Source organism: Rana temporaria, chromosome 13 (genome assembly GCF_905171775.1).
Source record: "Rana temporaria chromosome 13, aRanTem1.1, whole genome shotgun sequence".
In the NCBI taxonomy this organism is placed as follows: domain Eukaryota; kingdom Metazoa; phylum Chordata; class Amphibia; order Anura; family Ranidae; genus Rana; species Rana temporaria.
This window is the reverse complement of record NC_053501.1, coordinates 36377317-36404800: the sequence shown is the minus strand read 5'-3', so window position 1 is coordinate 36404800 and position 27484 is coordinate 36377317. Positions and strand designations below refer to the sequence as shown.

General features: G+C 46.0%; 1 protein-coding gene across 1 annotated transcript in view; it reads right to left on the bottom strand.

Annotated features, from left to right (window-relative positions):
• RTN1 (reticulon 1) overlaps positions 1 to 27484 on the bottom strand; it is a 194702-nt gene that overhangs the window by 24224 nt on the left and 142994 nt on the right. The window contains exons 4-6 of the mRNA XM_040331957.1: positions 10721 to 10812; positions 10590 to 10660; positions 9060 to 9140 (exon numbers count right to left, since the gene is read on the bottom strand). Coding sequence (XP_040187891.1) covers positions 9060 to 9140; positions 10590 to 10660; positions 10721 to 10812 — 244 coding nt within the window. The remainder of the gene's footprint in view (positions 1 to 9059; positions 9141 to 10589; positions 10661 to 10720; positions 10813 to 27484) is intronic.

Sequence of the window (27484 nt, the reverse complement as noted above, 5' to 3'; positions counted from 1 at the left end):
TTTTCAGGGGTTGGGCTTGGTCCCTTAGTTCCAGTGAAGGGAACTCTTAAGGCCTTAACATACCAAGACAATTTGGACAATTTCATGCTCCCTACTTTGTGGGAATAGTTTGGGGATTTCCCCTTCCTGTTACAACATGACTGCGCACTAGTTCATGTGCCCCAATACTTTTGGCAATATAGTGTATGTTCTTCAAAGTAAGGAAATAATGTGCATGTAACTGTGTGCCACCCCAGGCACCACTGACACCCTAGGCAATGGCCTATGTTGGCTATGCATAAAATCTGTCCCTGGTTAGGTCATTAGTGGAGAAAACTTTAGGATGTGGGTGTAGAGAAGAACCAATCCCTTTCCCACATTCCACAAAGTAGTGCTCAATGTCTAAGCCAGGACTAAACTCTGCCACTAAAAGTCCACTTATTTCACCACACACTAGGGTTGATTTTCTAAACGCAAATAGACTGTTCACTGTGCAAGTGTAGTTTCTCCAGGGTTTAGTAAATGAGGGGAAGCTCTGCCGACTTCCATCATCTAGTAATACGCAAGCAAAAATGCTGTTTTTTATTTTCTTTTTGTCATGGGTATTCTTTGCAAAGTGAAGCTTTCCTTCTTTTAGGGTCCATTCACACCAAATACAGTGGGACTACTTTGGACGCTCATTCGAGTGCAGTTTTAAGGCATGACATTGCAAAATGCCTTGTCTCCCTATCTGCCTGCTTTACACAGCTGCGTTGCGGTGGTGTGAGGGCGGTGTGTGCTAAAAAAAAAAAAAAAAAAAAAAAAAGGTACAGCACGCAGTACTTTTTTTAACAGCGCAGTGCATTGCGAGGTAATCCACTTCCTCGCACCGCAAACCCAGCAACTGAACCTAATAAAAATGTCTATGTGACATCTCAATAAAGATTGTTTGAAAAAAAAACAAAAACAAAAAACAGTGGGGTTAGATTCAGGTAGCAATTACGCCTGCGTATCCATAGATACGCAGCGTAATTGCTAAGTAGCGCCGGCGTATCTACTTTCTGTATTCAGAAAGCTAGATACGCCGACTTTAGCCAAAGATACGACTGGCATAAGTCTCTTATGCCGTCGTATCTTAGGGTGCATTCTGCCGCTGGCCGCTATGTGGCGTTCCCGTAGTTGTCAGCGTAGAGTATGCAAATTGCATACTTACGCTGATTCACAAACGTACGCGTGCCCGACGGTAGTTTTTTACATCGTTTGCGTAAGTCGGTTTCGTCGTAAGGCTGCTCCCGCTATTAGAAGGCGCAGCCAATGTTAAGTATGGACGTCGTTCCCGCGTCGCGATTTTCAAATTTTGCATCGTTTGCGTAACTCGTTCGTGAATGGCGCTGGACGCCATTTACGTTCACGTCAAAGCCAATGACGTCCTTGAGACGTCATTTACCGCAATGCACGACGGGAAATTTTCCCGACGGAGCATGCGCAGTACGTTCGGCGCGGGAACGCGCCTAATTTAAATGATCCACGCCCCCTACGGGATCATTTAAATTACGCGCCCTTACGCCGGCCCCTTTTATGATACGCCGCCGCAAATTACGGAGCAAATGCTTCGTGAATGAAGCGTAGCTCCAGTAATTTACGGAGGCGTAGCGTAAAAATGATACGCTGCGCCGCCGTATCAGTGCGCGCCCCTACCTGAATCTGGGCCAGTGTGATGCATCGAGATAGGAGCATCATCACTGCGCTGATCTTGGCTGGACCGCACTGAATACTAGCTGCTGCATTGCAATTCAGAGGCTGCTGTGAACAAGGCCTTACTTAGCTCTGGAGCAACTGCACTTGCAAAGTGCACAGTCTGATTTTTAGTACATCAGCCCCACTATGGTGCAAATGCCGACACAATAGTGTTTAGCAATATTACATTTGAGGTAAGAAACATATAGGCTTGGTTCACATTAGTGTGATGAGTTTTGAAAGCGATTTCAGATCTGACTTTGCAGTACAGGTGCTGCACTGCATCGCACCAAAGTAGCACAAGTACCCTTCCCTAAAGCTTCATTGAAGCTGCACTGCATTGATGTGAATGGCTAGCATTGAAAAGAATGTCATGCAATTGTGTGCGACTTGAGTTGATTCAGAAGTTGCACTAGTCTTAAAGAGAAATTGAACTCTGGGAGCGGAGCCAAAAAGGTAGACAATGGAGTAGTCACTACTTTTGCCTATGGTCTTCTTGCAGATGATTTTTCCCTATTACTGGATTACCATACATTGGCTTGCCTCTGTATGGAGGCGTGTCATCTTGGTAGAGGCAGGGATTTGCTTCCACATGTCAGAGCCTCTAGCAAGAAGGACAGTGAGCAGCCCAATAGTGACATCACCAAATTTATTTCCAAAGACTAGCAGTCAAACTCAGGAGTATCTTCGATCCCACCCTGAAAATATACAGCTATGGGGCTGTAAACACGGAAGAGCCTAGGCACCCTCACATACCAGGAAGTGATTTGCTTTTTATCAGGAGGAATTCAAGATGAATTGGACATTTTTAAGGCGCTACCTAGGCACAATCAACTTCATTGATGTGTGCCCTTGTAGTCCATTGACACTTCCTCCAGATTTTGGAAGGGAAAGCCTGTACAGAGTTATGGGCACAAAGCTGAAGGACGTGTCTGCATGATCCTTACATTGCACCTGCAATCTACTCTAAAGCCAAACTCTAGGCAAAGAAAAGTGTTTTCCCATGCAATAAGGGTTGTGCCCTCACTGCACAGGTCAACTGCTTGTTTTGTCTAGGGGTGAGCAAAAGCTTATACTAACCTGATCCTTCAATCCTTTGGAAAGTGGTGCTCCCCCACAGTCCAGTGGTGGACTGTTCCTGGTCTATTGTGCCTGTTCTAGGCGGGATGGTGTCAGAAACAGTCCACTATTTAAGACTGCTGGAGTGCAGGGGTGCCAAAACTTTTGCTGGAAGGACTGGAGGATCAGGCAAGTATCTCCACTCTCCTAGAAAAAAAACAAGCAAATAAACCGCGCAATGCGGGCACAGCCCCACTGCATGGGAGAAACATTTTGTGCCCAGAGTTGGGCTTTAAAGTACTATTCTGACATGTTTCGTGCTTGACACAGTGCTTTCTCAAAGAAATATAAACTGCTAAATGCCCTTTCTCATCAGCAGTATATAGCAGTCTTGTGACTTATGTCAGTGTCTGGTTAAAGCTTGTAGGAGGAGTTTCATTCTGCTCTATCAGTCCTATCAGGCTGCAGGTCCCCTAATCCTGTGTCTGGGCAGTGCCGATCACATGCACCCTCCCAAGCAAAAAAAACATCTCTCTAGCAATACATAACAAACTGAGCATGTGCAGAGTGCCCCCTATAGCACAAAAAGGATCAGAGAAGACAGAATCAAACAGCTTTTTTATACAATGCAGAGGATAAACCCCTTAGGTGCCACAATAAGTATAACAAGCATGCTGTATTGCATATACACACTGATCTGACTGTTGTGGGTCTAGTAACACTTTAAAGCGGAGGTTCACCCGAAATTTTGACTTTTGCTCAAGTAAACTAGCAGGCAGAGACAATAACTAATCCGTTGTTTTTTTTTTTTTTTAATGCCGATCCTTACCTTAGTACTGCAGCAGTTTCTCCCCTGTCCATCACTATTCCCTGCGGGAGTGGGCATTCCTAATCACAGGCTGTGATTGACGTGCTTCCGACCGGTGCAGAAAGTTGACGAAAGAAGCCGAACGTCGGTGCGGCTCTATACGGCGCATGCGCACCGACGTTCGGATTCCTTTGGCAACTTGTGACGTGCAGTATGCGCCGGTCAGAAGCACGTCAATCACAGCCTGTGATTAGGAACACCCACTCCCGAGGGAAAGCCGGGGGCCGAAAATAGCCCTATAATGGTATGTACGGAAAAAAAAAAACACAAACAAACAACAGCATACTGTCGGTCTCCTAGGTCGGTCCATGTATTATTAGATTTTTTTTTTAGGGTGAACCCCCGCTTTAAGTCCTTCAAGTTGTTCTCTAAGCAGCTCCGTTCATCCTGCTTCCCCCTCCCAGCAGCGACTCAACAGCTTTCTAGACTTTAACTTTTCAGAATAATAGGAGCTCTGGTAGGAGGGAGCGGGGTGAGCTGAGCTAGTGAGGTAATGAATTGGAAGCATGGGCAAGGAAGGAAATCTGTTTAGTAATACCTACATGTCTTTTCCCTGGCCCTACCGCATGACTGGACAGTGAAAAGAGAAGCAGCAGACTGATGAGCCAATTTCTCTGTCAATCTGCTCTAGCCTCCTGTGAACATATACTTTGCACTGCTACTAACTGGCCTACACATGGCCATGTAACATCACATCTGTACAGCAATTATGGAAATTAAAGAGGCACTGTCACTTTGCCTACCTCCTCAGCAAGGTATACTCTCCCATCAATGCAGTGGGACTTCGAAGTAGGTGAGAGCATGCGACCTCCCCCATGTGACGGGAAACGATGAAACAGCACTCCAAATTGCGTTTGACATTTTGATTTTTTATTTCATATTCTATGAAAAAACAGCAAAACCAACATTTTGGGGACTTACACGGCCCCTTTATCTGCAATAAATGCAATGCGTTGGACCACCATGTGTATTTAGGGTTGCCACCAATCCAGGATCCGGGTTTTGAATCATGTGTCCAGGTTTCATACGGCCTAAAACCCAGACACATTTTTCAAAGTGGACTGTGGCCCCCCCCCAACTTAGGAGTGCCTGGCACATCCTAATCACCAGTGTGGCGCAGATTACCCCTGCTGCCCGGGTTGCACACACCTATGCTCCCCAACTAACGAAGTACCACAACCGCCAAGTGCATAGGCCCCCTCCCTATCTTCTCTCTCCTGCCCCTGAGCAAGTGAGTACACAAAGGTAAGGGGGACTCAGATGCAAGGGGTGCTCTGCGGACTCCGATGTAAGGGGGGCCTTGGGAACCATGATTTAAAGGGGGAATGCTGGGAATTCTGATGTAAGCGGGAGCTTTGGTGAGCAGAAACCCCCTTACAGCAGAGTTCCCTTTTACACCAGGGTCCACAGAGTTCCCCCTTAAAAAAAGAAAAAAAAAATGCGGCATGAAAAGGTGGCAATCCTATGCGTATTGCACTTTGGTAAAAGGGAACTGTGTGTCCCTAAAACTTTGGGCCTGCTGTCTTTCACAGACTACGAATGAAAACTATCTTCAAATGATAAAGTACTGGCTCATTGTTACCTGTTGCATGAGGTGTCACCGCTAGCAGTGTCCCCCGATTATCCATTTTGGCCTCTAGAGGTACAAGTGCAGGATGAATCCTTCTTGTTCCTCTTATGTGACAGTTCTCAGGTCTGTGCGGCCAATCATGTGCTGGATGGACTTCCTCAGGGGGGAGGTGATAAGGCAGCATGGAACAGTGAATAAACTTTCTGCCTGGGCGGCCATCTAGAAGCCATGCTGCCCCCCATTAGGGCCACTGCCAACCAGTCAAAAATGTTAGCCTTATATTCCTTTCAGCACAGGCTTCCTTTAAAGTGGCATTAAACCCAAAAACAAACATTTATTACATTGCAGATTACCAATTCCTAGATGTGATGGCTGCTTTCATTATTTTTCTATTTACATTGCTGATCTGGCTAGTAAATCTGTTGTTTTTCAAAAGAACAAGCTCTCTCAGAGATGGAACAAACACTGGGGTAAATACAATAGTCATCTTTTATTTTTGTAAAAACTTTATCCCAAAATGAGTTCAGCTTCAATGTATGAGGGCATTGGTCTCCAAACCGTGGCCCGAGGGCCAGATGCAGCCTTTTGCTTGCCCTTATCTGGCCCTTGCCCTTATCCTCCACAGATCAACAATGATGGCGCATCTTTCTTTCCACTGCTACCATCAATGGGGCACTATTGCTCCCACTGATGCCAACAATGGGATGCTATTCCCCCCACTAAAACAATGATGAGGCATTGTTTACAGCCACTGGCCCAACCTAAAGCCTTAAGGTCAGTAAACTGCCCCTTTATTTAGAACGTTTGAAGACCCATGTACTGGATTCCCGACAAGGCCACCAAGGCCAGGTCTCGGGGCAGCAGTGGGTGCAGGGGCGGCGCCGGTTGTAACACACAGCGGGAGACTGCCGTGTCACGGAGCTCACTGTAAAAAGTTTAGGCGTGCAGTGATAAAAGTCCCGTCCTCCTCCTAGACCAGCTCGTGTGATAGAGGCAGTGTTCTGTCTATCACATGAGCTGGTCTAGGACAGCAGGACTTTTTTCACAGCGCGCCCAAACTTTTCACAGTGAACTCCGTGACACAGCAGGAGCAAGAGATGCCCGATGTGCGTAATGCACACACTGACTGGTGAGGCTACATTGTTTGGCACAGTAAGGCTTCAATGATGGTGAGGGGGGCTGTAATGATGGTGAGGGGGGGGTTGCAATGAGGGCACAGTATGGAAGCAATGATGGTGATGCTGCAATGAGGGCACAGTAAGGCAGCAATGATGATGGGGGAGGCTGTAATGAGGGCACGGTAAGGCTGCAATGATGGCATGGTAAGGCTACAATGATGGTGAGGCTGCAATGAGGGCATGGCAAGGCTGCAATGATGGGCACGGTGAGGCGGCAATGATGGGCATGGGTTGGAGGACTTTCGTTTTTTTTGGCGGGGGGGCGGCATTATAGGATCTGGCTTCGGGGCGGCAAAGGGAGTAAATCCGGGCCTGCCCATGTATTCGAGTATTTAAATCTTCTAGTCCATCTAATACTCCCCCCCAGACTGACAATGCAGATGTCCAAATGTGCCCCCTGTGCTCCTTCATCCAGAGTGGGAGGGGGAGATGTGTTGCTGGCCAGATCAGCAGTGGAAAACAAAAGAAAAAAAAAGAAAAATGAAGGCAGTCACCACATCTAATGATTGGTAATCTGTAGTATACAACATCTTTGGTTTTGGGTTTAATACCGCTTTAAGGAAAAGTCATAACACTCAAAGAACTTAAACATTTTAGGGCAATTAGTTGATCTGTGCTTTAAACTGTAGAAAAGACTAACTGTCCTTTACTCTATATAATTACTACTGTTAAAAATATTTCTGGAAAACAATATTGTGTGCAGAGATTGATTTTGCATTGGAAAATCGCTCTGAAGCAAATCTGCGGTGATAATATTTCTCGTAAAATTCTACTGTGCAGATATTGATTTTTTTTTAACAAGCTGGAAAATATTTTAGACTAATTTTTTCTTACTCCTATTTTTTTTTTTAGCATACAATGTTGCAGTTGTCATTGTGATTCTCAAGTTTCAATCAATCTTCTGAATTATTTGCCTGTAAAAGGCCATGCTAATTACATTGAAACAAAACCACAAGCATTACCAATACCAGATCACAGGCCTGTATTTAACAGAAAATGAAAAAATAAATAAAACAGACTTACAATAAAAAAGGTTAAACATCAGTGCTTGTATGGTGGATGTATATTGAGCTAAATGAAACTGAATTGCGTGATTAATCATTAGAAATCGCTTGTGCAGCAAAGGCCCAAACACATGTCATATGAAGAATTTTCTTTTTTTATTTCTTTTTTAAATGTTCAAGGTATTTTTCTGTGAACTGCAATACAATAAAAAGGAAAAAAATAAAAGCACCCCCCCCCCTCCACTACCATTATGGCACAGAAATTCCAGACAGGCCTTAGACATGCGTTGTAACCAGCACTGCACCCAAACTCCACAGAGAAAATTCTTATTAGGTGTGGAGCTCTAGGACATTCTGGAAAAAAAAAAAAAAGATAAAGGGGGCCGCCTCTGAAACACAAAGCAGATTCAGAAAATATATTACTTTACGCCAGAAAAGAGGCCAGGGATGCTTTCAAGAAAGACAAAACAAAATGAATAATACAAATGAAAAAAAAACAAAAACAAAATGACAAATAAAGGTTAAAAAATAAAAATAAAAAAAACCTTGCTCTGGCATAAACCCAATTGGGCTTACCAGCCATCTTTTTAGGCCTGTGCAGCAAGTAAAGGGTAAATTTGCTTTATCACTACAGGACTGAAAGCCGACTGAGTTTTGTAACCATGGCAACCGAGGACTTGGAGCCACCGCTCTCAGCATAACAAGCATAAATACATACAGTCTACATGCAATTATTATGTCAAATATCCAAATTTTTTCTATGAAAAAGGAGCAAAGGGCCTGATTTTCTCTATACTGCTATTTTTATTTATTTTTAAATCTAGATTTTTCAAATGCTTTCTCGCGTCCTGTCGTTACAGAAACACCCAATTAAAATAGGGAAATCAGCAGATAAAAAACGCAATTCTGATTGTGACCGAGACGTTAAATTCTCAGCTGACAGCCGAGCCTGGCACGGATTTTTTTTTTTTTTTTTTTTAACTATAACAAAGGATGCAGGCAGGACACTGACAACATGGCTGAAAAAGCAGACAGAAAAGGAGCTTCACAAGCCACACCCAGAGCTAATATTAAGAAACGTTTCATTTAAATTAAACCCCAACGACACCATCCTGGCCCTTGGGCGGCTACAGCCCAACCCAGTACGTTATTGAAAAACAGCCAATTCAATTTATCGCCATAAAATAAAATAAAAAAAAAATGTATAAAATCAGCCACCTGGGATCTCCTTATATATTTATATTGTGAGATTACGGGTACAGCCTTGCACAGATTTCTTTGTGTAGACAGGGATATTACATGGGCGTGTGTCCCCCCCCCCCCCCCCCAAAGGGAGTCCCTTTAATATAAGCCTAGAGCATTGTTCCCTGCCATAAATATTCTCAAAAGTATAATATTCTCTAGAACATTAAAAGAAAAACCTATTAAAGAGCACAAACACAGGGCTGGCATTGTGTATAGACATAACATTCTCCCATCACAATATGCATTTCTATGTAACAAAAGAAATGGTATGACTGGCATGCAACGGTCGTGATTAAAAGATGGAGATGAACATAACAGATCATAAGGTTAGCCCGCAGGTAAAATAAAAAATAAATAAAAAATGTGTGTTCTCAGGGCTAAGACATGCAGTAGGTGTCATTGTATATGTCGTGCATGGCTCACGATCGAGCGAACATTACCCTGGCATTTCCAGTTGCTCCAGAAACATTCCATCCTGGTGGAGTCTGCACTGGCCTGCATCCTTGTAGGGCTGGGGAGTCACTAATGCTTTCTTCGGAGGCGCTGTATTTTTTTTGCTACAGCATTCCAAAGCATGAATAGGTGAGAGGACCAGACTTGCTTACATGCACTAGCTACAGACTGATGCTCTAAGCAGAAAGGGAGAGAAGGGGGAGGGCACAGAGTAGACGCTGCAGTCTCCACTGCAGCAAATCAGCACGGTGATGTGATTGCCTCAGGGATGTGTCGTTAGAAAAGGGATGCACAGCTGCCTTTGAACTGAAATGCATTTGCTGGGAAGCTTTACGGCAAAAAAAAAAAAAATCCAGACTAAATAGAGGGGTTTACAACATGCATAGGGCAGTATAAGCATTCCATCTGTTTGTATGACTAATACAGAGATGATGCATAGCTGAGCTAAGACAAGCATGGCTCACTGTCCTGATTACCACTGCGTCCCTTGTTTTTCTTTATAGTCATCCTCATACACGGTCATCTTCATTGAATCAGAATTTACCATCATTCACCTGATAATACCACACTTTTATTTTAAATTTAATGAATATTAATAGATTTTGGAAGGTAAGTGGGTGCTTAAAGCCCAATTTAGGCATTTTTTTTAGCTTTGGATATAGGGACACAACAGGAAGTAAGATTGTATTACTGGGCCAGATTCTCGTACATCCTGCGGCGGCGTCGCGTAAGCCATTTACACTACGCCGCCACAACTTACAGGAGCAAGTACCGTATTCCCCAAACACTTGCTCCGTAATTTGCGGCGGCGTAGTGTAAATGGCCCGGCGTATGGCCGCGTAATTCGAAGGGGGCGGCTAGTATTCAAATTAAGCGCGCCCCCGCGCCAATTGAACTGCGCATGCGCCGGGCTGAAAAATAGCCCAGTACGCATGCTCCAGCTCACGACGGAAAACGTCAATGACGCCGACGTGAGCGTCATTGACTTAAAGTCGTATTCAAGAACAACTTAGGAAAACGACGTAACCGATGGAAAAAGCCGAAGCGGACCCGACGCCATACTTAACATGGCATACGGCGGACTGGCGTAAGGTTACCCCTCATATAGCAGGGGTAACCTTACGCTTACGGAAACGACGTACGCGACGCAAATTCGTTCGGTAATCGGTGTATCAGGCTCATTTGCATAGTGAAATGAGACCTGATTGTAAATGCCACCTAGCGGTCAGCGTTGTATTGCATTTAGGATCCGACGGTGTAAGTGACTTACACCAGTCGGATCCAAGCCTAATTCTGGCGTATCTTGTTTTGTGAATACAAAACAATGATACGTCGGCGGGAATTCGAATCACGCCGGTGTATCAGTAGATACACCGGCGTAACTCTTTTGAGAATCTGGCCCACTGTCTACATCCTTATTAGTGATATTTCTCTGCGCTTCCCATCCCTAGAAACACAACAGGAAGTAAGATTGTATTACTGTCTACACCCTCATTATTGGTATTCCCCTGCACTACCCATATCTAGGGACACAACAGGAAGTAAGATTTTATTACTGTCTACATCCTCATTAGTGATATTCCCATCCCTAGGGACACAACAGGAAGTAAGATTGTATTACTGTCTACATCCTCATTAGCGATATTACTCTGCGCTTCCCATCCCTAGGGACACAACAGGAAGTAAGATTGTATTACTGTCTACATCCTCATTAGCGATATTACTCTGCGCTTCCCATCCCTAGGGACACAACAGGAAGTAAGATTGTATTACTGTCTACATCCTCATTAGCGATATTACTCTGCGCTTCCCATCCCTAGGGACACAACAGGAAGTAAGATTGTATTACTATCTACACTCTCGTTAGTGATATTCCCCTGCACTTCCCATCCCTAGAGACACAACAGGAAGTAAGATTGTATTACTGTCTACACCCTCATTAGCGATATTACTCTGCGCTTCCCATCCCTAGGGACACAACAGGAAGTAAGATTGTATTACTATCTACACTCTCGTTAGTGATATTCCCCTGCACTTCCCATCCCTAGGGACACAACAGGAAGTAAGATTGTATTATTATCTACACACCCTCATTATTGGTATTCCTCTGCAATTCCCATACCTTAGGAAACAACAGGAAGTAAGATTTTATTACTGTCCACACCCTCATTATTGGTATTCCTCTGCACTTCCCATCCCTAGAGACACAATATGAAGTAAGATTGTATTATTATCTACACACTCTCGGTGATATTCCCCTGCACTTCCCATCCCTAGAGACACAACAGGAAGTAAGATTGTATTACTATCTACACCGTCATTATTGGTATTCCCCTGCATTTCCCATCCCTAGGGACACAACAGGAAGTAAGATTGTACTACTGTCTACACCCTCATAATTGGCATACAATCCTCTTATGGCATGCCTGCTTTGGAGTCCAGATCCAGCAGCTGGGACTGCATGATGTCTTCTCTCCTATAAAACTCTTTCCAGGTCTGTTAATTTCTCCAAAACTTATTTTTTTCTTGCTCTCATGTCTCTAAAGGCCCCATGCACACTGTGCAACTTTTGTTGTCTGATTTCCTTTCGATTTGCTGGGACCATGTGGTGCAGGGGCCTGCCTGATTGCATACAAATTGAGGCTCTTAAAGGGGTTGTAAAGGTTTGTTTTTTATTTTCTAAATAGGTTCCTTTAAGCTAGTGCATTGTTAATTCACTTACCTTTTCCTTCTAAATGTTTTTTTTCTTTGTCTGAATTTATCACTTCCTGTTTTTACTCAGTAAACTTGCCCCCATCATCCAAGCTGTTCTGGCTGGGGGTTAGTCAGACAGAAAAGCTTACTGAGGAGGAACAGGAAGTGAGAAATTCAGACAAAGAAAAAAACAAACATTTAGAAGGGAAATCAAAGGAAAATGTTGGTGAACCAACAATGCACTAGCTTAAATGATGGAATATGGGGAAGAATTACCGTGCTGCTATAGAAAGGTGAAAAAGCTGCTGGCACTAAACATACAGAAAGATATGTGACAGAATTGGAAGTGGGATATGTGCAGCGCTAATGGAGAGGACAAAATCTAATAAACAGGTTTTGTAAAAGGAGATCAAAATATAGGCAAGTAAAACATGGGTTCTACACTTGCTGCCGATACTGCGCCCTTTTACTTGTGATCACCCTGTGTAACCATTGCTGGATGCTTACTATTTTATCTACTTTTTATTTATTTTTTTGTTGTTTGGTTCCTGTTTTTAATAAACCCTTTTTTGGTCAATCTGATCTACGCCATGTGGAGGCTTTTTTTGCTTTCTTGCATGCCTTTTATACGCCCTAAAGCTGTGGAGGAGTAGCTTTTGTCACCTCAGTACACACTAATGAGCTGCTGAAAGTCTACAACTGTGGAGGATTCCATCCAGATCGGCGATTGGAGGAGCTACTAAGCACCAAGGGAGACGCTGACGGGAGAGCTGGTCGCATCAACATTCTTACCTCTGCTCGATTGACTCAGACCGAAAGGTACTTGGGTCCACGCCACATGGTAAGAGTGTCCAATTTATCGATCTAGGATTGTCTTCACATCTATGTCTCCTTATTACCATCAATTTAAAGATCTGCTAATATCCACCACATGGTTGAATAGACTATCCATTTGATATTGTGTGCAGTCTTTCAGTGGACTTCTGTGATCAGCTGAGGTTCCCATCTGGGTGCTCACGCATTCAGCAATTCATGTCACTTTTAAAGTGGTCATCTGTTGCTCCATACAGTCTTTCAATAGTTCAAATGTTCATCTGAGGTCTACTTTGGACTATTATTGATTATTCTCATCTGGTTGTTCACGCACTCAGTATTTTTTGCTAATTTCAAGTAGTCATCGTGTGATACCATGTTTTACTTGCCTATATTTTGATCTCCTTTTACAAAACCTGTTTATTAGATTTTGTCCTCTCCATTAGCGCTGCACATATCCCACTAGCTTAAAGCGGGGGTTCACCCTAAAAAAAAAAAAAAATCTTGGTCTACCATGCCATCCAGCATACTAGCATCAGCTACAGTATGCCTTTATTTATTTTTTTGGCGCTGTACTTACAGTTTAATCCTTTAGTTTAGTTTCAGACTCCCGCGGGGAGTAGGCGTTCCTATGAAGAGGGGAACATGATTGGCGGCCGGCTATGGCGCGTCACGCTTTCCGAAAATGGCCGAGATAGGACTCGATTCTATACGGCGCCTGCGCAGTCAGCTCCTAGTCTGTGCGCAGGCGCCGTATAGCGCCGTGAAGAGCCGAGTCCTATCTCGGCCATTTTCGGAACGCGTGACGCGCCATAGCCGGCCGTCAATCATGTTCCACTCTTCATAGGAACGCCTACTCTGAAACTAAAGGATTAAACTGTAAGTACAGCGCCAAAAAAATAAATAAAGGCATACTGTAGCTGACGCTAGTATGCTGGATGGCATGGTACAAAGTTGTTTTTTAGGGTGAACCTCCGCTTTAAATGAACCTGTTTAGAAAATAAAAAAATTACCTTTACAACCCCTTTAAGGTTTGACCTCATATTGTGTGGTTTTGGTAAATCTGAGGGAAAAAATATGCAGGATTGTATGATGTGTAGCCAGCTTAAGGCTGCATTTACACCTAAGCGACAGCCGCGTTCGCGTGTAGCGGCAGATTTGCCGCGAGTACAAATGTTTCAATTTTTTTTTTTTCCTAAAAGTATTCCCATTGCTGTCTATGGGAAAACGCGCCTGTCGCGTGAAAAAAAGGGTCCGGGACTTTTTTTCAGGCGACAGGCGTTGCGCGTCTATGAGATGTGAACCATCTCCATAGACAGCAATGGGAATTCTCCCCTCTAGCGGCAGAAGCGTCCCGCGTCGGGCGTTTTGTCGCTTAGGTGTGAATGCAGCCTAAAAGTGTCCTTTTGTGTGGATGGGCATTGGCTCTCCTAATTGTACTAGCCCTTTTTTTTTCATTAGAAAAGAGGTGAGAGAGGGCTGAGTTTCTCTCTCTCAGGTGATCTATTTGCAGAGGACAAACGGGCAGGTAATGGATGCCTTTGCTATTCATTCTGAGGAACAGTCAATGACAGGTAAGTCTTGCTATCCTAGTATGGGGATAAGGGGGGGGTTGCCCAGATTTGTTTTATTAAAATTTTGTTACTATGTGCCCAAAAAAATGAGGGATCTCTTGCATGAGCCTTAGACAACCGCTATACCAGGTAAGGGCCAACATTTGGCAAGAAGATGCGGGAAAAAGAGTGCGTTCTGCTCTGACGAGCATGTCTTCCTGTCTATTGCAGTCCCAGCCGCTCAAGGAGGTCCAGAGACTCTCTGGATCGTCAGGATTTTTCCAAGGCAGAAATATATGCTTAAGAGAACGCACACAGCTTCTCCTCCGAGGGCTCAGCGCCCGAAAAGGCAAATGCTGGTCATGTGGAGATGACCCTATGCCTGGAAAGCTACTTTGCAGCAACTGCTTCAGGCAGCTTGCCAGAGACTAGTAGCTGGATTCAGGTAGGGCGGCTCACTTTTGAGGCGGGGTAGCGTATTGCATATACGCTACGCCGCCGTAAGTCAGAGAGGCAAGTGCTGTATTCACAAAGCACTTGCCTCCTAAGTTAGCGTAAATGGGCCGGCCTGAGCGAGCCTAATTCAAATGTGGAACAGGGGGGCGTGTTTTATGTAAATGACTGGTGACCCGACGTGATTGACGGCATGCGCCGTCCGTGGACATATCCCAGTGTGCATTGCTCCAAAGTACGCCGTTTCGACGTGAATGTAAATTAAGTCCAGCACCAATTCGCGTACAAATTACGCAAACGACGTAAAAAGATAGGCCTGTTCCGACGTCCATACCTTGCATGGGCTGCGCCACCTAGGGAGCAGCTTTATCTTTACGCCGGCGTATCTCTAACGTAAACGGCGTAACTCGGGCTTTCACATTGAGTATGCAGTGCAGGAGTTTTTCAGGCGGTATAGCAGCGCTATTTTTAGCGATGTACCGCCTGAAAAACTCCTCAGTGTGAAAGGGGTCTAAGAGTAGCCATCTTAAAAGCCATAGCAGCCATTCTAAAAACTCTGGTAATCAGCAATTCAGACCAGTAGCCATTTTAGAACGGGTAATTATGTCGTATTGATTTTTATTTTATATTCATTGGTGTTCTCTTAAATATTGATTCATTGAGTATTATACAATTGATAATTATTCTCTCGAATCAATAACCGCCTTGTAGATTTTTCTCTAAAGATTCAATTTTCAATATATTTTTCATTTGCATAGTTTCCATTGAATTGACATAACAAACGTCTAATTTTATTTCACGTTGTTAACCACTTACTTACCTGCAGTATTACCTGAAATACAGACGTTGGGCCAGATTCACGTAGATCAGCGGATCTTTAGATCCGCTCGATCTATCTGATTTAAGATACGCTGCCGCAAGTTTGAGAGGCAAGTGGGTAATTCACAAACCACTTACCTCCAAACTTGCGGCGGCGTCTCGCAAATCCCCCTGGCGGAATTCAAATTCCGCGGCTAGGGGGAGTGTACTATTTAAATCAGGCGCGTTCCCGCGCCGATTTAAATGAGCATGCGCCGTCCGCGAAATTTCCCGGCGTGCATTGCTCCCACTGACGTCACTAGGACGTCAGTGGTTTCGACGTGAGCGTAACTTGCGACGCGCGGGTTTCTGAATCGGAGTACGCAAACGACGTAAAAAAATTCAAACTCGACGCGGGAACGACGGCTATACCTAACATTGGCTGCGCCTCATAGAAGCAGGGGTAAGTATACGCCGGGAAAACCGCTACGGAAACGTCGTAACACTGCGTCGGGTCCGCGTACGTTCGTGAATTCGCGTATCTCGCTGATTTACATATTATTCAGCGTAAATCAGCGGGAACGCCCCCACGCCATTTTCAAATTGAAAATAAGATCCAACGGTGTAACACAGTGTAACACTGTCGGATCTTAGCCATATCTATGCGTAACTGATTCTATGAATCAGGCGCATAGATACGACCAGTTTAAGTCAGAGATACGACGGCGTATCAGGAGATACACCGTCGTATCTCTTTGTGAATCTGGCCCGTTCTGTCTAATTGTCATTTTACATGGTTATTGATTCTACAGGGAAGTTTATCATTGCTGTGTCATGTCAAAGGTACTACAACCCAATTTAATGGGTGTTTCAACTGATATTCAAGCTTTTATATAGCACAATCTGTATTTAAATTTTATGTAATGTTTGGTTTTGTAAACCAATATATATATCTATTTTGTATGATTACATGTCTGGTGAATAAATTTCATATTTTTAGACCGTGGTCATATTTGATTGAACCTGTATGTTAAAAATATCATTGTTAAAAATGATTTAAATCATAAATACCGTGCAGGAAAATTTTCCTTAATGAGCACAACAGGACGGTGCCATTGCTGGCACAATAGCCGATGTCAAATCACATGTCAAATCAGCCCGATGTGAACGTGGGCTAAAGAACACAAGATCTTTAGTCTTTTTAAAGGGTAACTAATTTCTTGGGAAAAAATGCACATAAAGAAAAGATAATATAGTATATATAATTGTGACACAAGTCATATTATAATTGAATGTTATTATAAATTGCCTTTCCTTTTCAATTGCTGTAATTTTCTGAAAATGAAATGTAATTCAATATGGCTACCTGGAGGTGTTCTGTACACAGAATCTCTTGCTTGTGTGATTGGCTCACCGATTTTCCCAGAATTCTACTCTAAGATACAATTCAGATTTCAGGCATCCCCTGGAACAACATTTTAATTTTTGGTGAGATACTCCCAATAGGAGCATGTCTAAAGGGATGAAGGGGCCAGCAGATTTCCTCAATAGTGCCCTGCAGCTGATAAATAATTATGATACCACTCCCATTAGATTCACTTTCCCACATGGACACAGAGAAACACACAGGGATTTCCTTAAAATAACGAAAGGTAGGAATCTGCAACAGTTTGTTAAAATCCTTGCCATGTACATACAGTATATCACAAAAGTGAGTACAACCCACACATTTTGGTAAATATTTTATTATATCTTTTCATGTGACAACACTGAAGAAATGACACTTTGCTACAATGTAAAGTGGTGAGTGTACAGCTTGTTTAACAGTGTAAATTTGCTTTCCCCTCAAAATAAATCAACACACAACCATTAATGTCTAAACCACTGGCAACAAAAGTGAGTACACCTCCAAGTGAAAATGTCCAAATTGGGCCCAATTAGCCATTTTCCCTCCCTGGTGTCATGTGACTCGTTAGTGTTACAAGGTCTCAGGTGTGAATGGGGAGCAGGTGTGTTAAATTTGGTGTTATCGCTCTCACTCTCTCATACTGGTCACTGAAAGCTCAACATGACACCTCATGGCAAACAACTCTCTGAGGAGCTGAAATGAAAAGAATTGTTATATATAAAGATGGCCTAGGCTATAAGAAGATTGCCAAGACCCTGAAACTGAGCTTCAGCACAGTGACAAAGACCATACAGCGATTTAACAGGACAGGTCGACCAAAGAAGTTGAGTGCATGTGCTCAGCATCATATACAGAGATTGTCTTGGGGAAATAGACGTGTGAGTGCTGCCAGCATTGCTGCAGAGGTTGAAGGGGTGGGGGGTCACCCTGTCAGTGCGCAGACCATACGCTGCACACTGCATTAACTTGGTCTGCATGGCTGTCATCCCAGAAGGAAACCTCTTCTAAAGATAATGCACAAGAAAGCTTGCAAACAGTTTGAAGACAAGCAGACCAAGGACATGGATTACTGGAACCATGTCCCGTGGTCTGATGACACCAAGATTTGGTTCAGATGGTGTCAAGCATGTGTGGCGGCAACCAGGTGAGGAGAACAAAGACAAGTGTGTCTTGCCTACAGTCAAGCATGGTGGTGGCAGAGTCATGAACTGGGGCTGCATGAGTGCTGCCAGCACTGGGGAGCTACAGTTCACTGAGAGAAACATGAATGCCAACATGTACTGTGACATACGGAAGCAGAGCATGATCCCCTCCCTTTGGAGACTGGGCCGCAGGGCAGTATTCCAACATGAAAACGACCCTAAACACACCTCCAAGATGACCACTGCAAAGCTAAAGAAGCTGAGGGTAAAAGTGATGGACTGGCCAAGCATGTCTCCAGACCTAAACCCTATTGAGCATTCCTCAAATGGACGGTGGAGGAGTGCAAGGTTTCAAACGTCCACCAGCTCTGTGATGTTGTCATGGAGGAGTGGAAGAGAACTCCAGTGGAAACCTGTGAAGCTCTGGTGAACTCCATGCCCAAGAGGGTTAAGGCCGTGTTGGAAAATAATGGCAGCCACACAATATATTAACACTTTGGGCCCAATTTGGAAATTTTCACTTGGGGGTGCACTCAATTTTGTTGTCAGCGGTTTAGACATTGATGGCTGTGTGTTGAGATATTTTGAGGGGGCAGTAAAGTTACACTGTTATACAAGCTGTACACTCACAACTTTACATTGTAAAATGTTTTTATTTCTTTAGTGTTGTCACATGAAAAGATAGAATAAAATATTTACAAAAATGTGAGGGTTGTACTCACTTCTGTGAGATACTGTAGTTATGCATATACCATACCTATAGGATTCCTCTAGAAGTGGAAAATCACTGTAGTAGACACCAATATTCTAGTGATCTCCATTAGCATCCAGGTCCCGAGCCATTTCCCTAGAGCATGCTAACGTTCAGCTGGAGAGACAGATCACAGCTGTTTTAAAGCATTTTATGCACTATCTTGAGGAAGTGGCCCATGAAATGTGTTGATGTTGTTTTTATGATATTCCGTGGTCAATAAATATCCAATTTACGAAGAATCCACTTCTCAGCTTTTTCACATTCGGGTGCCCTTGCTGATACCACTTGCACCACGCCTAGGCGCCACAAGCTGAGGCAGAGGTGGGCAGTGTTGCCAACCTCCCGTTAATTTACAGGCAGAGTTTAAGCCCATTTTCATGCTGCCCGTACATGACAGTTACGGGCAGCGGTGCCTGTAAAAAATATGGCTGTGGGCAGGGCCGGATTTTCTCTCCCTGCCGCCCCAAGGCCAGGTTCCACAATGCACCCCCTCCCCCGCCAACCGAACCCCCCCAAATCAACGGAGAATGTGCGGCACGGTTAGATCAAATATGTTTTGTTTGTTTTTTTACCACTTTTTTTTTTTTTTTTTATTTGTAGCTTGTCGCTTACTTTCTTAAATTTTTGTATAATTTTCTTATTATTTTTCTTATTATTTTTTCTTATTCTTTACTTTTTTATTTTATTAATTTAATTATTATGTCTTATTTATTTTTTATCAATTTTTTTTCACTTTACTTTTTTGCTATCACACAGGAGAAAAAAATTCCTGTGTGATAGCAATTGGAGGTGACATGTTCTCTTTATTGACCCTGTCACCTCCAAAACAGGAGTCCTAGCACTGTGCTAGAACTCCTGTCACAGCTGAGATGGGAAGAGCACAGCTCTCCTCTCTCACTGTGTACATCGGCAGCAGGGACAGGAGACAGACTCGGTGGCCGGGGGGAGGACGGACTCCCGAAGACAGAGCCAGCAGAGAGAGGTATGTGGGGTGGGGGGGAGAGGGGAGGACGGACGGGAGCACATATTTTACAAGTGATTTCGGCGACATCGCCGCAATCACTTGTTAACGAGCGGGTGGATTCCCCCATAACTTACCGCCCTTAACTGTATCTTCCGGGCGTCGGGGGACTCAGTGGCCTGGCCTCAGTGGCCTTGTGGGAAATCCGGGCCTGGCTGTGGGTCGACAGCACAACTGCGCATGTGCCGTTCTGGGCTTGGGAAAGCTCGTACACGTGTGCCCATTTTCAGCCAGGTGGGCGCATGGACAGTGACATAATGGTGCCGCCTGGTGCCATTTTTGAAAAGAAAGGCAAGGCACTCGCCGTCTCAGCTGCGGCTCCTCGCCACAGGTCAGGACGCTGATGTGACGGGAGTAATATAAACGGGGGCAATGGAGGACACTACTGTCTACTCTGCAGTTTATGGATAACCTGTCTGTAATGGTTACAATTTCCACATGATGAGGATATTATGAACTTACTCTCCTTACAAGTGAGGCATTGAAGTGTTGATTTCGGAACGTGCATATATTAACAACAGCTTCTTTATCTCATCTGAACTGCACTTTCCACCACTGGGAGTAATGGAAGCCATAAAGGGGTTTTCCTCTGTTACATTGCATCAGCTATTCTCCATTAACTCTGAAAGCTGCTTGTTCAGGACGCATATCATCAGGATTCTCTATTGATCACCCCCTGACATCTTTCTTCCAAGATCGAAGTCCAGCTACATCTTTGTGTCTTTGAAGAAAAAGCTTACAGGGCAATAAATCGCATTCTGAACCTGGTGCGCTTGTCTCATTCTCACTCTATAATACACAGATATCCTTAGATGTATTCAGAATTGCATATGGAATATTTTTTCTGTCACTACAGACAGAAATGCATGACGGCTCTATCGCACGCAAGCAGGAGACGGCACTTTAATCAGGGATCTACAGCCTCTATGTTGTCACAGGTATAATCTATAGACAACATACCTTCTGTATCCAAGTCCAGAGGCATTCTGCCTAAATTCCCAGATATTGGCAAGGTCCCTTTCACAATGGTGCATTGCTTTGTCAAAATGTGGGTGCAAGTAGAAATATATGATAGGGTTTGGGAAATTAAAATGTATTTTAACCACTTCCTTACTGGGCACTTAAACCCCCTTCCTGCCCAGAGCATTTTTTGCGATTCGGCACTGCGTCGCTTTAACTGAAAATTGCGCGGTCGTGCGACGTGGCTCCCAAACAAAATTTACGTCCTTTTTTTCCCACAAATAGAGCTTTCTTTTGGTGGTATTTGATCACCTCTGCGGTTTTTATTTTTTGCGCTATAAACAAAAATAGAGCGACAATTTTGAAAAAAAAAATATTTATTTTACTTGTTGCTATAATAAATAGCTAAATTTTTTTTTTTTTTTTATCCTCAGTCTAGGCCGATACGTATTCTACATATTTTTAGTAAAAAACAAAAAAAAAATCGCAATAAGCGATTGGTTTGTGCAAAAGTTATAGCGCCTACAAAATAAGGGACAGAATTATTATTTTTTATTTATTTTTTTTACTAGTAATGGCAGCGATCTGTGATTTTTTTTTTTTTTTTTTGCGACATTATGGCGGACACATCGGACACTTTTGACACATTTTTGGCACCATTCACACTTATACTGCAATCAGTGCTATAAATATGCACTAATTACTGTATAAATGTGACTGGCAGGGAAGGGGTTAACACTAGGGGGTGAGGAAGGGGTTAAATGTATTCCCTATATAGTGTTCTAACTGTGGGGGAAGGGGGGTGACTGGGGGAGGTGACCGATCTGTGTCTCTATGCAGGGCTGGTGCAAGGATTTTTGACACCCTAGGCGAAACCTCATTTTGCCGCCCCCCCCCCGCTCCACCAATAGGCGCGCGCAGGGGGTGTGCCAGGGCACACCCTAATCACCCCATGCGGTGCAGAGTCCCCCTGCTAATATTCCACCAAAGCCCCCCAATGGAGCTCCTAAAAGTCTTTTAAAAAAATAACACAAACAAAAACATACTGACACCATCCACTGCCCTGCGGACACCAACCTCTGCCCTACTGACAAGTCCACTGCTCTACTGACACCATCCACTGCCCTATTAACCCCGTTCATGTTTTAATACATTTGGGGTGCACACCCTAATGCAAAAAGCTGCGCACACCTTTAGCTCCACCCCTGACTCCACCCCCATTGCCCTACCCATGTACACCACACCTTTTTAATAAAGGGATCAGAGGTTTTTGTGTGTCTACAGGAATGCATTGTGTGTTTCAGTGTCTGTGTGTGACTGTAAGTGATGCCGCTTCACCAGTGCCAATCAATGCAGCCTCACCTGTGCCCATCAAATTCAGGAAGTTTTACCAGTGCCCATCAAATACAGTCTCACCTGTGCCCATCAAATGCAGCCTCACCTGTGATAATTAAGGATGAGCTCTGGCGTGTTCGCATAGAACACGTGCAGAGCCCGCCAGGAAGTGTGAACGGCGCTGCACTAATAACAGCCAGGGAGACATTTCACGATCCCTGCAGCCGAGCATCGGGACAATGTCTTCCTGGCTGTGATTAGCACAGCGCCATGCACACTTCCTGGCGGGCTCTGCACGTGTTCTATGCGAACACGCCAGAGCTCATCCTTAGTGCCAATGAAATGCAGCCTCACCTGTGCCCATCAAATACAGTCTCACCTGTGCTCATCAAATGCAGCCCCACTAGCGCCCATCAAACACAGCCTCACCAGCGCCCATCAAACACAGCCTCACCAGCGCCCATCAAACACAGCCTCACCAGCGCCCATCAAACGCAGCCTCACCAGCGCCCATCAAACGCAGCCTCACCAGCGCCCATCAAACACCGCCTCACCAGCGCCCATCAAACACAGCCTCACCAGCGCCCATCAAACACAGCCTCACCAGCGCCCATCAAACACAGTTTCACCAGCGCCCATCAAACGCAGCCTCACCAGCGCCCATCAAACACAGCCTCACCAGCGCCCATCAAACACAGCCTCACCAGCGCCCATCAAACGCAGCCTCACCAGCGCCCATCAAACGCAGCCTCACCAGCGCCCATCAAACGCAGCCTCACCAGCGCCCATCAAACGCAGCCTCACCAGCGCCCATCAAACGCAGCCTCACCAGCGCTCATCAAACGCAGTTTCACCAGCGTCCATCAAACGCAGTCTCACCAGCGTCCATCAAACGCAGTTTCACCAGCGTCCATCAAACGCAGTTTCACCAGCGTCCATCAAACGCAGTTTCACCAGCGTCCATCAAACGCAGCCTCACCAGTGCCCATCAAACGCAGTCTCACCAGCGCCCATCAAACGCAGTCTCACCAGCGCCCATCAAACACATCTTTACCAGCGCCCATCAGTTTCACCAGCGTCCATCAAACGCAGTCTCACCAGCGACCATCAAACGTAGCCTCACCAGCGCCCATCAAACGTAGCCTCACCAGCGCCCATCAAACGCAGTCTCACCAGCGCCCATCAAACGAAGTCTTACCAGCGCCCATCAAACGCAGCCTCACCAGCGCCCATCAAACGCAGCCTCACCAGCGCCCATCAAACGCAGCCTCACCAGCGCCCATCAAACGCAGCCTCACCAGCGCCCATCAAACGCAGTCTCACCAGCGACCATCAAACGTAGCCTCACCAGCGCCCATCAAACGCAGTCTCACCAGCGCCCATCAAACGCAGTCTCACCAGCGCCCATCAAACGCAGTCTCACCAGCGCCCATCAAACACAGTCTTACCTGCGCCCATCAAACGCAGTCTCACCAGCGCCCATCAAACGCAGTCTCACCAGCGCCCATCAAACGCAGTCTCACCAGCGCCCATCAAACACAGTCTTACCTGCGCCCATCAAACGCAGTCTCACCAGCGCCCATCAAACGCAGTCTTACCAGCGCCCATCAAACGCAGCCTCACCTGTGCTCATCAAATGCAGGCAGCCCCACTAGCGCCCATCAAAAGTAGTCTCCCAGCGCCCATTAATGCTGCGTCACCGGTGCCCATCAAATACAGCCAGCGCCTATCAAATACAGTCCAGCCCCACCTGTGCCCATTAATGCTGCTTCACCTGTGCCCATCAATTACAGTAATACAGTTTCAGCTGTGACCATCAATGCTGCTTCACCACTGTCAATCAATGCAGCCTGGGGGGGGGGGGTAAGTACATACTTGGCGCCCGTATGCCCACTTCGTACCTGCCTCTGTCTGTGTCCAGGCTCCGCCTCCATCTATCCCCAAGCCCGGAGAGCCGCCGCGCGACTGTCCCATGATTTACTTTCGGCTCCACTCCAATGTGACACGGCCAGTGCAGGAGAGCATCCTCCGGGGGGGGGGGTTGTGGTGGACGCTGGACACACACGTCAGAGCGGAGAGCGTGGGGGGGCTGGTGCTGCTGCTCAGAACTATCTCTGCTCCGAGTCAGAGTGGAGAGCGGGCTGGGGGGTGTTCTGGACAGTGTGGACGCACACCACATGATGTCACTGATGTGTCAGAGCGGAGAGCGGAGGGGGGGGGGGGGGCGCGCTGCTTCACACATGTCAGAGTCTCAGAGCGGCTGCCTGTGTATAGTGCAAGCTCTGTGGACAGTGCGGGAGTAGTAGAATAACCGGCGGCCGGGCGCTCTAGGCGGCAGTGCGCTCTAGGCGGCTGCCTAATCCGCCTAGTGGTAGCGCCGGCCCTGTCTCTATGTACAAGAGACACAGATCGGTCTCCTCTCTCCCTGACAGCACCGCTGTCTGTGAGAGCCGGGAATGAGAAATGATCTCATATGTAAACATATGAGATCATCTCTCATTGGCCGCACAGATCGCCTAGCAAACGGCCACTCCGATTGGCCGTTCACTGCGATCTGTGATTGGCTGTGTCCAAGGGACACGGCCAGCACAGAAGTTCCCCGCTGCGCGCTCGGGAGCGCGCGCGGGGAACGCGGAAAGGGGCGGACGTCAAATGACGGCGCCCCAGAGAACTAGAACCACCCTGCGACCGTATATAGTCGTACGGCCGTCGGGAAGTGGTTAAGAGATCAGTACTACATACTGGTGAAGAGTACAAACAGCAATGCCCTGCCTAAAGACTCCCTTCACACAAACCTCCTCATTACCCTAATACTAAACTTAACACTAACCATCACATTTATCCCATCCCTATAGCCTTAACACGATTCGCGCTTTTCAGTCTGTTACAGCGTGATGAATGTGCTACCTCCATTACAAACGCTAGTTTTACCAGAACGAGCGCTCCCGTCTCATAACTTGCTTCTGAGCATGCGCAGGTTTTTCACGTCGTTAAAGCCCACATACGACCATTTTTTACAACCTTAAATGGGATAACGTTAAAAACGTTGTGAAAAAATAGAGCATGTTCGAAAAAAATTTGGCCATTTTTTAGAACCCGAAAAATGCTCTGAAGCCCACACACGATAATTTTTAATGACATTAAAAAAACAAAATGTTTTACAACCCGAAAAAACGATCGCGTGTACACGGCATAACTCTCTGCAGTGTATATATAAAATATTATACACAATTCTTCATGTGTGTGCAGAAGGAAACCGCTAAGGTAAGTACTTCACGTATAGTTACAACAGTTAAAATATTGTGCTGATCCTGATGATAATGTTCTTCCTTTAATTGATGAAGCATGACAAAGGGATATTGGTGAAGGTCAGATGCAATTCTATTAATTAACAAAATGTCAGAACACTTCCCAGCCATATAGCTCAATATAACAGTAGGCATTATGCCTAGCTAAGATTGCTTACTTATGGATGCATGCCAGTCATCAAAGTGCTAGAGCATATTTAAAAGACCAAGAAAGCGTGTAGGGCAGCTGAACCAAGGCCATGGAGCCATTATATCACTAACAACCTCGCTGTCAACATGTCTAAATAACAAGAATCAAGAACACTTAAAGAGGAGTCTCGCCTGGGAAAAAAAAAAATAAAAGTCAGCAGCTACAAATACTGTAGCCGCTGACTCCTAATATAAGGACATTAGAAGGTTGGGAAATATGAGAAAAATGCTCTAAAGCAGCGGTCCCCTACCTTTTTGGCCAGGGGTGACCGCACTGTAAAGGGAAGCTGTGATATAAAGGGGACTGCATTGTAATGATTACAGTGCAGTCCCCTTTATATCACAGTACCCTTTGCAGTCATACCCTCCATCACAATGCTCCTTGAAGTCATGGGCCCCCCCCATCACAGTGCCCCTTGCAGTCATGGGCCCCCTTATCACAGTGCACATTGCAGTCATGGCCCCTCCCATCACAGTGCCCCTTGCAGTCATGGGCCCCCTTATCACAGTGCACATTGCAGTCATGGCCCCTCCCATCAAAGTGTCCCTTGCAGTCATAAGTCCCCCCCCCATGACAGACCTCCTTGCAGTCATGTCCCCCATTACAATAGCCCCTGCAGTCATAGTCCCCCCACAATTACAGTCCTCCCTGCAGTCATGTCCTCCCCGCATCACAGTCCTCCCTGCAGTCATAGTCCCCCCCCCCCATCACAGTCCTCCTTTCAGTCATGTCCTCTGCCCAAGAACAGTGACCCCTGCAGTCATAGTCCCCCCCCCCCCATCACAGTCCTCCTTGCAGTCATGTCCTCTCCCCATCACAGTGCCCCCTGCAGTCATAGTCCCCCCCCCACAATCACAGTCCTCCTTGCAGTCATGTCCCCCCCCCCCCATCACAGTCCTCCCTGCAGTCATAGTCGTCCCCCCCCCCCCATCAAAGTCCTCCTTGCAGTCAGGTCCTCTGCCCAAGAACAGTGACCCCTGCTGTCATAGTTACCCCCCCCCCCATCATAGTCCTCCTTGCAGTCATGTCCTCTCCCCATCACAGTGCCCCCTGCAGTCATAGTCCCCCCCGCAAAGTCCTCCTTGCAGTCATAGTCCCCCCATCACAGTCATCCCTGCAGTCATAGTCCCCCCCCCATCATAGTCCTCCTTGCAGTCATGTCCTCTCCCCATGACCGTGACCCCTGCAGTCATAGTCCCCCCCCACCCCCATCATAGTCCTCCTTGCAGTCATGTCCTCTCCCCATCACAGTGCCTCCTTGCAGTCATAGTCCCCTTATCACAGTCCTCCCTGCAGTCATAGCCCCCCCCCCCCAATCATAGTCCTCCTTGCAGTCATGTCCTCTCCCCATGACCGTGACCCCTGCAGTCATAGTCCCCCCCCACCCCCATCATAGTTCTTGCAGTCATGTCCTCTCCCCATCACAGTGCCTCCTGCAGTCATAGTCCCCTCCAGCAAAGTCCTCCTTGCAGTCATAGTCCCCTTATCACAGTCCTCCCTGCAGTCATAGCCCCCCCCCCCAATCATAGTCCTCCTTGCAGTCATGTCCTCTCCCCATGACCGTGACCCCTGCAGTCATAGTCCCCCCCCCACCCCCATCATAGTCCTCCTTGCAGTCATGTCCTCTCCCCATCACAGTGCCTCCTGCAGTCATAGTCCCCCCCACCAAAGTCCTCCTTGCAGTCATAGTCCCCCCATCACAGTCCTCCTTGCAGTCATGGTCCCCCTTTCCTCTTTAATAAAACAGTGCCCCTTACAATCTCTGCCTCCCCAGCAGTCTTACCTTCAGCAGGTCAGAGGCAGTTAGCAGCCTGTGTCCATTCTCCTGGGTCTCCTACCAGGCTGCTGATATCATCCCATCAGCAGGATGGGGGGACCTGCAGATCAGGACGGAGGGCAGGAGCTGCCAAAACATATCGTGTTACCAAGCAGGTGATTGCCGGTTTGTAATTATGAAAAGTCTCCCGCTCTGTCCTGATCTGC